General features: G+C 36.0%; 1 protein-coding gene across 2 annotated transcripts; it reads left to right on the top strand.

Moving 5' to 3' along the window:
- The first annotated feature begins 535 nt into the window (after positions 1-535).
- On the top strand, positions 536-2579 carry LOC145797294 (uncharacterized). Of its 2 annotated transcripts, XM_082884055.1 has the most exons (3): positions 536-915; positions 1331-1992; positions 2277-2579. In XM_082884055.1, exons 2-3 carry the CDS (start codon positions 1374-1376, stop codon positions 2312-2314), a joined length of 657 nt encoding a protein of 218 aa, XP_082740181.1. In that variant the 5' UTR covers positions 536-915; positions 1331-1373; the 3' UTR covers positions 2315-2579. The 2 variants fall into 2 exon arrangements, with proteins under 2 accessions (XP_082740181.1, XP_082740177.1); XM_082884051.1 differs by lacking the exon at positions 536-915 and having other exon boundaries at positions 1206-1992.
- The last annotated feature ends 11673 nt before the right edge of the window (positions 2580-14252 follow it).

The following is a 14252-nucleotide window of genomic DNA, read 5'->3' as shown; positions in this document are numbered from 1 at the left end:
TTTCGTCAGATTATGCAATGTTAATAGTTTTCCAAATTTTAACATACCACCAGGGGTGGAAATGAGCATTGGGACACATTATAATTAAGACAACTTGGCACTATGATAATTTGATGTGCGTGACGTTCAGTTCCTAATGTTTATTCCTCAATCAACATCTTGTTAAGAAATAGTTATTCGCGATTGGACATATTTGAGTGTCGCCTAGCGCACTTTGTTGATTTTTAAGGTAACATTGTAAAATTCGTTGAACAATTGATTACGATGTAAGTTGTGTGGGGATTTGTAAATTGGGTGCTGCAAAAGTGTTGTTGTGGAGGAGGGTATGGTGGCGTCGTCGTGTCATTGAGCCGACATGATTGGCTTGACAATGCGAACACAACTTCATAATGTTCCTCTCCCCAAAATGAGACGTTGTGGTTGTGAATTATGTAGTTTATATTATTCATTAAGGATAGTTTAGTACTTTAGATTATTAGGGATTATTAGGGTTTCGTTTATATATTTTGTAATTCTTCTTTTGATTGATTAATATACACAAGTTTTGTCATCTGTTATCATGGTATCAGAGCCAAGTGACAAACAGTAGCATACCTCGCAGGTCATCATCGACCATTGCAGCTCTGTCTCTCATCGCACATCGTAGCTCTCTCTCCTTCTATCGCAAGGCCATCGCAGCTCTGTCTCTCTCTTCGCAAGGCCATCGCAGCTCTGTCTCTTTCTTCGCAAGGTCGTCATCGAAACCCTAGGAAGCTTCCATCGCTGGTCCCTGGTTCATTCGGAGACCTAGGTTGGGTATCTCGCTGATCTTCTCTCTATTTCGACCTAGCGCGTGTAAACGGTGAACCTCCATCACTGCTCTCTGGTGTATAGGTTGTCGTGGTTATGAGAAGAGTGCATTGCTACTCTTGACAGGTCATTCATCTCTCTCTCTTCTCTGCTGCCTTTCACTCTGTTTTGAATGTACTGTAGTTTGGTTATACAATATGGCTGATGATAAATTGCAAGCTATTACTACTAAATTAGATGGTACCAATTATTCTTATTGGTCTCATGTGATGAAAAATTTTATAATGGGTAAAGGTATGTGGAATTATGTTATTGGTACGACTATTAGACCTGTGGAATCTCAAGAAACTGAGGCCGATGTTGCTAAATGGGATAAGGAAAATGCACAAATTCTTACTTGGTTTCATAATTCAGTTTAAACTACCATTGGTATGAATTTTTCCAAGTATTCTACTTCTAAACAAGTTTGGGACTATTTGAAGACTATGTACCTTGAGTCTAACTTTGCAAAGCAGTATGAACTTGAGATGTCTATTCGCAGTGCTAGTCAGAAAGATAAGTCCATTCAGGAGTTCTACAATGAGATGACTACTTATTGGGATCAGCTTGCTTTGATGGAACCGTCCGATTTGCAGTTACTTGACAGTTATATCAAGTATCGGGAGAAACAACATCTTGTTCAATTTCTCATGGCCCTTCGTGATCAATTTGAGCCACTTCGGGGAGCTATTCTTCATCGGTCTCCCTTGCCTTCTGTGGATGGTGCTGTCCGTGAGCTTATTGCGGAAGAAACTCGATTTAAGGTGGCTCATGGTACTCCTGCTTCCCAGTCAGTTTTTGCCACTCCTCCGCTTTTGCCCACCCCATCTTCTCATTTATTTCAAGTTACTGGTAAGCCCAAGCCTCGGGTTTCCATGGATGAGTGCAGCTTCTGTCATCAAAAAGGCCATTGGAAACATGCATGTCCTAAACTTTTGCAGCCCAAGGGTCGTTCATCTGGTTCACCATTCGCTAAGCCGACATTTTCAGGATCTCGCTCATCTGCCGCCTTTTCTGCACCAGTTTCTGAGAATGATCCATCTTCCAATATGCAGTCTATGTTTGAGCAGTTCAAGTCTTTCATGGTGGCCAATCCAAATCTTTCGTCCCAAGCCTCCGCTATGACTACCACTCAATTCGGTTTGTCTGGTTCATCCTCTTCAGGTAATATCCATACTTCGTGGATCTTTGATTCTGGTTGTTCACATCATATGACCCCTGTTGCATCTCTCCTCAGTAATTGTGTCTCTCCTTCTTCTTCTATCACTATTGCTACTGCTAATGGTTCTTCTATGCCTGTACACTCTGTTGGTTCTATTTCCTGCTCCCATTTGTCTCTTTCTCCTGTATTTTATGTGCCTCACCTCTCACTCAGTCTTATTTCTATTAGTCAATTATCTGATTCCGGTTTTGATGTTGTTTTCTCTTCTTCTCATTGTGTTGTACAGGACCGGGTATCCAAGAGGCAGATTGGGATCGGGCGTAGAGTTGGAGAACTATATATCTTGGAGAGCTTGCATGTTCCTCTAGAAGTGTCTTCTACTGCATTGTCTTCTTTTTGTTTAAACAATAAGTCATCTTTGTTTTATATTTGGCATTCTAGGTTAGGTCATCTGTCGAGTGATCGGTTGAGGATGTTAGTTAGGTCTGGACATTTAGGCAATTTTCCCATTAGTGATATTTCTGAGTGTCGTGGTTGTAAACTGGCTAAAATGTCTGCTCTTCCTTTTAATAAAAGTAGTTCTATTTCATCTTCTCCTTTTCAATTGGTCCATACTGATGTTTGGGGTCCTTCCCCTATAGTTACCAAAGGTGGTTCGCAATATTATGTAGCTTTTGTGGATGATTACAGTCGGTTTACTTGGGTTTATTTGATGACTCGAAAATCTGATTTTTACAAAATATATTCTAATTTTCACTCCATGATTCGCACTCAATTTTCTACCACCATTAAAATTCTTCGTTCTGATTTGGGGGGTGAGTATTACTTGTCTGAGTTTGAGGAGTATTTAGCTACTCATGGAACTATTCATCAGTCTTCATGTTCTGACACTCCTGCACAAAATGGTCGAGCTGAGCGCAAACATCGCCATCTCCTTGATACAGCTCGCTCTTTGTTGCTCTCATCTTTTGTCCCTTCTGTTTTCTGGGGAGAAGCTGTGCTCACTGCTGCATATCTTCTCAATCGGATGCCTACTCCTCTTCTCTCAGGCTCATCTCCGTATGAGCGTCTTTTTGGTGTTACTCCCAATTATTCTCTTCTTCGCATTTTTGGTTCTGCGTGCTTTGTGCTTCTTCCTAAACGGGCGCGCTCCAAGCTTAGTTCTCGTTGTGTCCTATGTGTCTTTTTAGGGTATGGCATTAATCAGAAAGGTTATCGGTGCTATGATCCTTCCACCAAAAAGCTATATGTGTCTAGGCATGTCACTTTTTTAGAAAAACTACCCTACTATACTATACCTTCCACCCCTGTTCCTATTACTAAGGATGAATTGGTTCATGTTGACCCATTTCCTCCTAATGTTTCTCCTGATGAGTTTGTTTCTGACCTTGAGGTCTCTACTTTGCCTCTTACTAGCACTTCTAATACCTCTCCAGCTACCTCATCTCCAGCTCCCGCTTCTCCTGCTCCCACTTCTCCTGCTCCTCTTATTGTTTATCAACGCCGCAAAGCACTTCCGAGCTCACCTGTCTCTAGCTCTACTGTCCCTCCAGCTGTTTCTTTGGATCCCGCTCCTTTTGCACATCGCTTCCCAAAGCGAGATCGTCATCCTCCGAACTGGTATGGTTTTGGTAATACATGTTTTTCCCTTTCCTATCAGTCTTTTCTTTCTTGTCTTCATACATATTTTGAGCCCAGGTCTTACAAGGAAGCTTGTCATGATCCCAATTGGATTGCTGCCATGAATGATGAGTTAACTGCTTTGGCTAACACTCAGACTTGGGATTTGGTTCCATTACCTGCTGACAAGAATGTTGTAGGCTGTAAATGGGTCTATAAGGTCAAAACCCTTTCTGATGGGTCTTTGGAACGGTACAAAGCTCGTCTAGTTGCCCAAGGCTTTTCTCAGGAGTATGGAATTGATTACGATGAGACTTTTGCCCCCGTTGCCAAGATGACTACTGTTCGTACTCTTATCTCTGTTGCTGCTGCCCATCATTGGCCCTTGTTTCAACTAGATGTCAAAAATGCTTTTCTGAATGGGCATCTTGCTGAAGAAGTGTATATGCGCCCTCCACCGGGTCTCTCTCACCCTCCTGGTGTTGTTTGTCGTCTTCGCCGTGCTCTATATGGTCTCAAGCAGTCTCCTCGTGCTTGGTATGAGCGATTTCACTCTGTTGCCCTTCAGCTTGGTTTTCGCCCTAGTCATCATGATTGCGCTCTCTTTGTTCGACGCACTTCTGTTGGACTTATTCTCCTTCTCTTATATGTGGATGATATGATCATCACTGGCTCTGATTACAGTACTATTGAGGAGGTTAAGCATCAGTTGTTTCAGGAGTTCGAGATGAAGGATTTGGGATTTCTTCGGTATTTTCTTGGTATTGAGGTTGCTACTTCTCCTACTGGTTATCTTCTCTCTCAGACTAAATATGCCCGTGATATTCTTTCTCGTGCCAATCTCACTGATGAGAAAATTGTTGACACTCCTCTTGAGTTGCATGCTAAGTTTTCTGCTTCTGATGGCGTTCCTCTTGAGGATCCCACTTTGTATCGCGAGTTGGTTGGGTGCCTTGTTTATCTCACCGTTACTCGTCCGGATATCTCCTATGCTGTGCACATTCTCAGTCAGTTTGTTTCTGCTCCTCGTTCCACACACTGGGCTGCCTTACTTCGTACTTTGCGCTACCTTCGTGGCACTTTGTTGCAATGTTTGCTGTTATCTGCCTCGTCAGACTTGACTCTCCGTGCCTATGCTGACGCTGATTGGGCAGGTGACATCTCTGATCGCAAATCCACTTCTGGTCTTTGTGTTTTCCTTGGCGATTCCCTTATATCCTGGAAGAGTAAGAAACAATCTGTTGTTGCTCGTTCCACTGCTGAGGCTGAGTATCGTGCCATGGCTTATGCTACTTCCGAGATCGTTTGGCTTCGCTGGCTTCTTTCTGATATGGGTGTCTCTCTTTCTGATCCGACTCCGTTGTATTGTGATAATCAGAGTGCTGTCCAGATTGCCCATAATTCAGTCTTTCATGAGCGGACAAAGCATGTTGAAATAGATTGTCACTTTGTCAGACAGCATCTTCAGGCTGGCAGTATTACTCTCCCTTTTGTTCCCTCATCTCTTCAGTTGGCCGATTTTTTTACGAAGACTCATACTGTTGCTCGTTTTCGTTTTCTTGTTGGCAAACTTTCGATGCTTTCTGCGCTCGCATCCTCAGTTTGAGGGGGGGTGTGAATTATGTAGTTTATATTATTCATTAAGGATAGTTTAGTACTTTAGATTATTAGGGATTATTAGGGTTTCGTTTATATATTTTGTAATTCTTCTTTTGATTGATTAATATACACAAGTTTTGTCATCTGTTATCAGTGGTTGGTTGATAACATTAATTTAACGTTACACTTAATACAATATACCAAAACCAAATTTGTATATGAATAACATTGTAACCCCATATTCGTTAATGTTGCTGACCATTCTACGTGGCATCGTTACTGTTTTTCTTTCCTTTTTGGGCATCATAATCTAACATCATATCAGGGCAATTTTATTTCAGCAAACACAATAGTTTGTCTTTTAACATGCGAAGCATTTGAATTCAATGTGTTTATGTGTTTGAATTGTGGCAACGTTTTGATTAAATGCATTATTGACCGATTGTGCATATTGTTTCAGGTAGTGCGCGACGGCATACCCCCGTAAGAAGGTCAAGTGGCAAAACAAGATATCCAGGGGTGTTGGTTTCTACGTCAACGAAATTGGTGGCCAAAAGGCAAAGCAAGCTGCCATTCAAAACGACAAAACTAGGAAATGCAGTGGAAAGACACCGATTGTTGATTCGGTGAAGCTTATGTATCGTTCAAATGTTGGCGGGGTCATCAAAACCATGTCTGGATTGAAATTAGGTAATGGGCACATCCGACAACTGCAGAAGACGCCCTTCTGGCTGATGATTGATGCCATTCTTATACACGAATTAATGCCAAACTCATTCAAGAAATGTGATGAAACGGTCTATTGAATCATTCAGACGTACAACCCGGTTGATGAAAAAATTTGCGTTGGGGGAGTAGGCCTACTGCTGAGAAATGGTGACATCTGCCTCATATTCGGGGTCCGATGTGGCAAAGATAAGCTGGACTTGTCGTTAGGGGACTCAGACAACGCTGTTGCCCAATCATAGGCCGGATCTCTTCTAAAGCAATTGGTGATATGCTGGTAGAAGTGTTACATGGGACGTTGCAACGCTTTTATGTTGGTAGAAGCGTTACGTGGCAATCAACATATACACCAACCTAGGTACCAATCCATCAAACTTCCCACATATAACATTAACCAATTGTGCAAATGTCAACACCATATGAAGCCGAACAACATATTGGTTTGCCCATAAGTACACAAGAACAAAATTGAAACATCCATACCTGCCACACAAAAAATGAAAACAACGCAATCACTTAACCGATTAACAGAAACACTAATGATGACACTAAACGACACTCGTAAGCTCATGAAAACTGTCATTCTATGTACCGAACATATCCAGACCATAACGTTACATAACCACCACAAATAGAAAAAAAAAAAAAAAAAAAATTAAAACGAGGAACAACGAATCATCACCGAGAACATCACCAAGAAAATGAACGCCAAACTACACATATACTATGATGACACTGAACGACCCTCGTAAACTCATAAAAACTGTCAGTCTAAAAGGCGAACATCATACACTAAAATTTCCAGAACGTACCGTCACATAGCCACCCCTGAACGTTACACAACCAAAGAGCACAAAAACATCGCCACAAAAATACACATCACCAACACACAAATAAATGCATCAAATTGTCATTATACATTCCGAACATCAGACACTAACGTCATAAGACCACCACCGTACCACACATAAAAACAACAGCAATGACAGATATCATGAAAAACCTTTCATGAAAATAATCATGAAAGTTTTGTAATCCTTGAATTACACTTAGAATAAAGCACCACACGCTAATCAAGATAATTTAAGGATTATAAATTTTTCATGATCATTTTCATGAAAAAAATTTCATAATCCCTAACTTTTCCCTAAAAACAAAACAACACAACACCCCCCAAAAAATGAGCTTCACTACCACAAACAAATAAAAAACAACAAACGACACAGAAATATAAATAAACAAACATAAAAACCCAACACCGCCACTAGAAAACCCCCCCAGACACTATTCCTAAAAACATAAATGTTAAAAACCTTATCTTCTCCAGTACACACGCCACAACATGAAATATCAAAATAAATCCCAGACAGGGTATCCAAATAATCTCCAATATCACCAAATCAAACAACATACACGTTTCCGAACTAAAACAGGACCATTTGGTTCATAAGAATTATTTTTAAGACTAAATAGATCAACATTCCCTTAAATGGGATTTATGGATAATTTTTTCTCTTTAAAAATAAGTTTAAAATTTTTGATTTTTCCATGTTTTGTTGTTTTTAGTGAATTTTTTAAAAATAATTTTGATATACCTAATCTAAATGTACTTAAAAAGTAAAATCAATTTGAATTTTTTTATATAGTTTAATCAATTTTTTTTTTAAAAAAATAATGTTGTTGCACCTAATTTAAATAGTTATTATTTATTTTATATTTTTATTTCATTATATTTTATAATTTAGATCAATCCTTAATTATATTTTAATTAACATATTAATTTAATTTTAGTTTTGGAAAAAATTGGAAAATTTAGTCAAAATCCCTTCATAATAAAATTTTAATACATTAAGGACAATCACAAAAAGTTTTGTTTGAAAAGTCCAACAAATATCACTATTATCAAAATATTAAACTTTAAAATAATATAACTTTTGATATAGATATCAGTTTTTAATAAAATTAATATTTTTAGAATTCTCTAATCAAGATCTATCAAATAAGATCCATGATAACTATGAAATTCTTGAAAAAAATAAAAATAAAAATTATTACCGGTGAAATTGATGTAAATAGTAGCAGTAACATGTTATTCTATTTGACAGTAATATGTTACTCTGTCTCACAGTAACATGTTACTCTTTTTGACAATTACTCTATTTGACGGTAATATGTTACTCTGTTTAACAGTAACATGTTACTTTAGTTCACAGTAACATGTTACTCTTATAATATTGTCCAAGAAAGGAAAATATATAAGGAGTTTTCTTAAGTGTGCAAGTGTACACCATGTGCCACTTACACAAAAAGTGTAAGTGTAAGGTGTAAGTATAAGTGTAAGGTGTAAGGTGTAAGTGGGTTGCATATGGTGTGCAACCTCAAAAAAGGTGTAAGTGTAAGGTTTAATTTTTTACAAAAGGTGTAAGTGTAAGGTGTAAGTTTAAGGTATAAGGTGTAAGGTGTAAGTTGCACACCATAACCAAACCCTATATATAAATATATATATATATATATATATATATATATATTACTTTGTGTTACTCAATTATGTGTTTTCTCCTTAGGGGTTTATGACGAAAAATAAATAAGGTTAAAACTGTCCTTTTGTTGTATTAATTTTACTTTATTTTTTCAGAAAACCAATCTCACTTTAAAAAATGGTGTGTGTGATATATCTTCTGTTAGTTTGAACAGAAAATTTAACGGTGACATTTTAGTCAAAATCACATGTGGGCTTTCTAGCTATATTTGAACTATAGGGAGGTAAAGTACTCAGATCCCGAACCACAAGGAGGAAAAATGAATATAATCCAAATATATATTTATCTTTGTTTATTTTAGTATATGCCTACAATCTATATTAGTTTAGTTTCGGTTACTTTAGCCTCACTAAATGTGACTCAATATAATTATATCAAAAATATAAATTAACTGCAATTTTAAAAAATAAAAAATAAAAAATAAAAGTTTGAGGCAACTTGAGTGTAATTTGCCTATAATATATTAGTAGGTGTGGTTAACATTTAGGATTTATTATTATTTTTATTTACTAAAGTCATTAAATATGTTTATATTTATTTTTGATAAAAATAAAAACATAAGATAAGCTTGGTACAAATGTATTTTTAAATTTTATTTTTAAAAACTAGTGAACTAGTTAGTTGGAGGTGGTTATTAACCGTCGGAAATATTCAAAATGGTTGTAGCCCGTTGGAGGTAGTGTAAAGCGATTCTGGTTTAAACCTGATCTACTCATTATTTTGGATTCAGGTTTTCTTGTCTTGATGGTTGTTCATGCCTTCTTCTATCTTATTCCTTGTTGAGCTTGGTTATTAGAGTGTCTTGGTTGTGTTTGAAACAAATTGGGAGTCAGTCTTTTCAAAACTGTGCTGCTTAGATTTTGGCTTGTTCGCTCGAATGAACTTTTTTACCCTTAACCGAACTTTGAGAACTTCCAGTACTTTTGCAAGTCTGCAAAGCTACTGGGAGTATGGCATTCTTCGCTCGAGTGGTGGCATTCTTCGCTCGAGTGGCGTTTCTTGCGCTCAAGTGGTCTTGGCTTGAGCGGTCCTTCTTGCGCTCGAGCAGTCTTTTGGAACTTTCAGTACTTTTGTCGGCCTGCAAAAATACTGGAAGGGTGGTGTTCTTCGCTTAACCGGTCTCACTTTTTTGTCTGGTCACTCTTGCGACTATTCTTGCGCTTGAGCGGTCTACGCGTATATCAGTTCGTAACAACCATATTTTAAGTCACTTTCATCATATCTTTCTCTCTCTCTTTCTCTAAACACCTCCAAACCCTAAATCTAGACACATTCTCTCTAGAACTTATCTTCTACCCTCAAACACACATTGATCTAGTGGTTTCTCAACCCTTGTCCTTTGGAGAAAAAGATAGAGCTCACCTAGAGCTTCCATTTGATCGGAACAAAGTTCGTTTTCGGCTTCGCCAAGTTTTAACTCTTGTTCTTCTTCGTCTTTGTCTTTGAGGTGGGGATTTCTCCATACTTTAATATGATTTTTAACTTAATTATTTGTCTTTTCAAAGAAATTATGAGATTTGGGGATTTTAACAAAAATTTAGGGTTTTGGTGTTGAAATCAAAAGAGGGATATTCAAATAGATCCTTGACAATGGTTATGAAATTATAAATGTGGTTGAGTTGAGGAAAAATGATGTATTTTTATCCTTAGAATTGGTTTGTAAAGAAAAAGAGGGTTTTGTCCTAAAATGTGAATATTTGATTTTATAAAGAGAAAATCGAATTGATGTTGGTTTTATGAAAATGGAACGATGATAATGATGGTGGTGGAGTCGGATATAAATTATCACTCCTGATTGGAAATGTTGGAAAGTATATCTATGTTGAAAATTAATTATCTGTTTAGATATATCTATTTTGGGCTATCGGTGAAGGATAACTATGATTGTTGTAGAAATTGCATGAGAATTAGATGAATTGAAACTAATTTATCATCCATTGCATTGAGCATTGTAACATATTTAACACATTGAAAGTGTTTATTGTTGTGAGAAAAATGAGTGAATACCTTGGTGAATTTGGGTGGAAGTGTAGTTGTAGTATTAAATTGGACTGTGTGTTCTTGGTGAAAGACCAGAAACCCGCGTGGATAGGTGTCGAGCCTTTCGGTTAATACCAGTAAAAAATGGCAATTAGTAGTGCTTGTAGCCCACTTGCAAACACATTCTAGAGATTCCCAATATTGTATCCACCGCCATGTTTTCTATTGTAAAGCAAATGAATTCATGAATTGTGATATAACCTGACATTGAATGGTTTTGGAAAGAGATGTAAAATATGCATTCACCTTATAACTTTGTTAAGATTCATACATTTTGTTAGAGTATCTTTACTGGATTTTGGCTCACCCTATTTGGAAAACGATTTTCAAGTGTTGATAATCTGCCTCTACTAAGGCAATAGCTTGAAGGACTTTGAGTCAAGAGCTTCTATTTTTGTTATTGTTGTATTTATTTTGTACAAACCTAGGGTTTTATTTGTATTGAGTTTAAACTCACTTTTGTTGTAACCAAGCACTGTTTTGAAAAGTTGTAGCCAATAGGGCATTACTATATCTGTTTAACTCTTGTTTCATATATTTTGCTGTCATACATGCTATAGATTCAAGGTTAAGACTTATGAATGTATTACTGCATGTGTTACACTTTTGTAAAAAGATGAAACCTTATGAATGAGAGAACATTATATTCAGACATATGTTATTATTTAATACCTGTCATGAGATGATCTTATTGTAATATTTTCGAGGTATTAAACGGTGGCTGAAGGTGGTTGGCACCGATGGGAAGTGATTGGCGATGGCTAAAGGTGGTTGTTGAAAGTCAAGAAAAGGTGTTTGGAGGTGGTTGTTGATCGCCAAATATGGTGATCGGAGATGGTTGGCCTATCATTGAAAGGTGATGGCTGAAGGTGATTTTTTAGCAAGATGTGGTGATTGTTGATGAGAGGTGGTTGTTGGAGAAGGTCTCTCATGATAGTGGTTGGAGGTGGTGGTAGTGATGAGTAGAGGGTGGTGGTCGGAGGGGAAATGAATCCATTTTCTTTCTTTCTTTCTTTTTCTAAATAAGTGATATTGAATTTTTTTTTTTTTTTTATTTTTTTGTGACGATGAAGTTTTAATAAATTTTATAAACTGTTTATAATTTTTTAAAAAATAAAAATAGATATTAAATGAGTTTTTTATTAAAGTTTTTTTTTATAAGTATAACATTAAACTATAAATATAAATATTATTTTTTGTTTATATTTATAAAAATTAAAAATTAAAAAAAAAAACTCATTGTAGATCAAATGTCATTTCTTATTTTGATTTATTAAGGTTATGGGGTTTATAAAACACATCAAGTGAACAATCAATAAGTTTTAATAGTTGAATTTAATTCTTATCAAGTACTATTGAAAATAAATCTTAATAAAATCGTTGTTAAAAATAATTTTTTGTGACAATTTTTTGCATGTCGCTAAAAATTAACAATTAGTGACCTTTTTTTGTCACGATTTTTATATATCATCGCTAAAATTTACAATTAGTGATTTTTTCTGTGACAATTTTTTTCAAATTGCTACTGAAAATTGAAAATTAGTGACTTTTTTGTGACAATTTTTTTAAATTATCACTAAAACTTATAATTAGAGACATTTTTTGTGACAAAATTTTCAAATTATCACTAAAAATTAATAATTAAAGACTTTTTTTTTTTCTTAATAATGTTTGATAAAAGATATTATTAATTATCATAAGATCTATTAAAAAATAAATCTTAAAACTTATTAAGATTTATAAGTAAGTCCTCCTAAAAAAAAACACATTAGTTAGAAAAACACATTAGTTTGAACAAGTGGGACTGAGTATTATATTTCAAATAAAACAAAACTCACACACATATTTGACTAAGTCAAAATTAACGAGAATCTTGTATATATAATAAGATTTAAACTTTAACCTTCAAAATAAATAAATACTTGACCAACTAAGATTTCGTTTGGAAAGTAAGTTAGCTTTTTAATTTTTTTAGCATGAGGCTAAAAAGTTCGTTCATGTTAAGACTTTTTAGCTTTTTTAACTTTTATGAAAAAAAAGATGAAATAATTATAATTTGAATGTCATATTTTTATTAATTTTTTAATCTATTTTATCGCTTATTACTTTTAGTCAAAAATCCAAATTAGCTTACATGCCAAACAAAGGCCAAGTTATGTCTACTTCGATAAGTTTTGACCACAATAACTACCATTCTATTACGGGACAAAAAACACCAATTGCCTCTCCATGTTATTTAGGGATAAATGGTTCATCGAATTTTAACAACGTTCTAAATGACAAAAAATTTCAGGATTGCCGAGGAGTGCTAGCTATGCCATAACCGTAGGAGCATGAGTACCAGCACTGATGTTGACAGTTGGGCTGTTGTGTTTCATTTGTGGCAGGGTGGTCAAGTCCTACGTCAGGAGACATGGTTCGGTGGCTGAATTCGCCTTTGCTCCACAGCCCACCATCACCGACATTGCTGGGCTTGACGAGCCCACTATTGAGTCATTCCCCAAAGCAGTCCTTCGTGAGAGCAGACGTCTACCCAAGCCTGATTACAACATTTGCCCAATATGCTTGTCCGAATACAGGACCATGGAAACTCTCAGACATATACTTGAATGCCAACATTACTTCCATGCTGATTGCATCGATGAATGGCTTCGCTTAACTCCTACTTGTCCAGTTTGCCGAAACTCTCATAAGTTGTATTTTTTTTTTTTTTGGTTCTCCATCTTTTGTATCTTAGGTAAATGCACTCAGTCTTTGTGGTCCCCTAAAATATCAAGAGCCTTAAACATGGTACTATGAGCTGTTCGTTACTGATTTTGTTCTATGAATTGGCTCTGTACGCCTACCCACTAATTCAAGGTTCCTCCTGATCACTTGGCAAAGTAAAAAGAAGTGACATAGTACACAAAACTACTGTTAAAGCAAGGTCTAGAGAGGGTAAGATAAACGCAACCTTATCTCAATTTTGGAGAGGCTATTTCCTGATCACTTGCAGAAAAGAAAACAAGATTTTTTTTTTTTTTTTTTTTGAGAACTATGATCAGGAAAGAAAACAAGATTTATTGTCAAACGGGCATTGACTATTAAAACAATGGAGCTCCGGGCAACAGTAAGACAATGAATCCTTGTTCCTTTTTAAATTGTACAACACAATGAAGCTCAGGGAAGGTATGTGTAATTTACCCAGTTTAGATTGTAAGCAATGAGATAGAAATTTTGACAGAACAATAGATAACATATGGATGGAATTAGCTAATGGGGATTTGATGCTGACATACATTCAGTTTTAAAAAGATGGTAGTGATTTAAAATGATTTGCTAGAGATTATCACATTTGACATTGAACTGGAAGCAAGAAAGAAAAAAGGAATTGTTAAGTGGCCAATTTTAGCTTAGATAATTTTAAAATTGATATACAACTGATAATATAGAAAAGTAGAATCTTGTGGTTGCAAGCTGAGAGCCAAGTCACCCTAAAAAAATTGACCTCTAACAATCTTAATTAATTCATGTAGTTGCTGCATAATGGTATGAAGTGCTTCCTAGCTATGATAAAAACCAGATTAAATGAACTTTCTCTATGTTAATTCGCTATGCCATGACTTTTTAAAGAGAGAACCAAATGTGTTAATCAAAAACTAGATTTATGCATAAAAAACGACCAGTCAATGATCGATGACAGTGGAGATATTTCTACTCTGATGAAACTACAATAAAACTAACATGGCTTAATTTTG

Source organism: Camellia sinensis, chromosome 1 (genome assembly GCF_055761805.1).
Source record: "Camellia sinensis isolate YWXY chromosome 1, ASM5576180v1, whole genome shotgun sequence".
Classification (NCBI taxonomy): Eukaryota; Viridiplantae; Streptophyta; class Magnoliopsida; order Ericales; family Theaceae; genus Camellia; species Camellia sinensis.
The sequence above is the reverse complement of the archived record's forward strand: the minus strand, read 5'-3'. Positions and strand labels throughout refer to the sequence as shown.

Bases quoted from the DNA above. Each gene is read 5' to 3' on its own strand.
- LOC145797294 (XM_082884051.1), top strand. From the start codon at position 1,221: ATGAATTTTTCCAAGTATTCTACTTCTAAACAAGTTTGGGACTATTTG. The intron at 1,993-2,276 runs GTAATATCCATA...TGTGTTGTACAG, and splicing joins GTCTGGTTCATCCTCTTCAG to GACCGGGTATCCAAGAGGCA.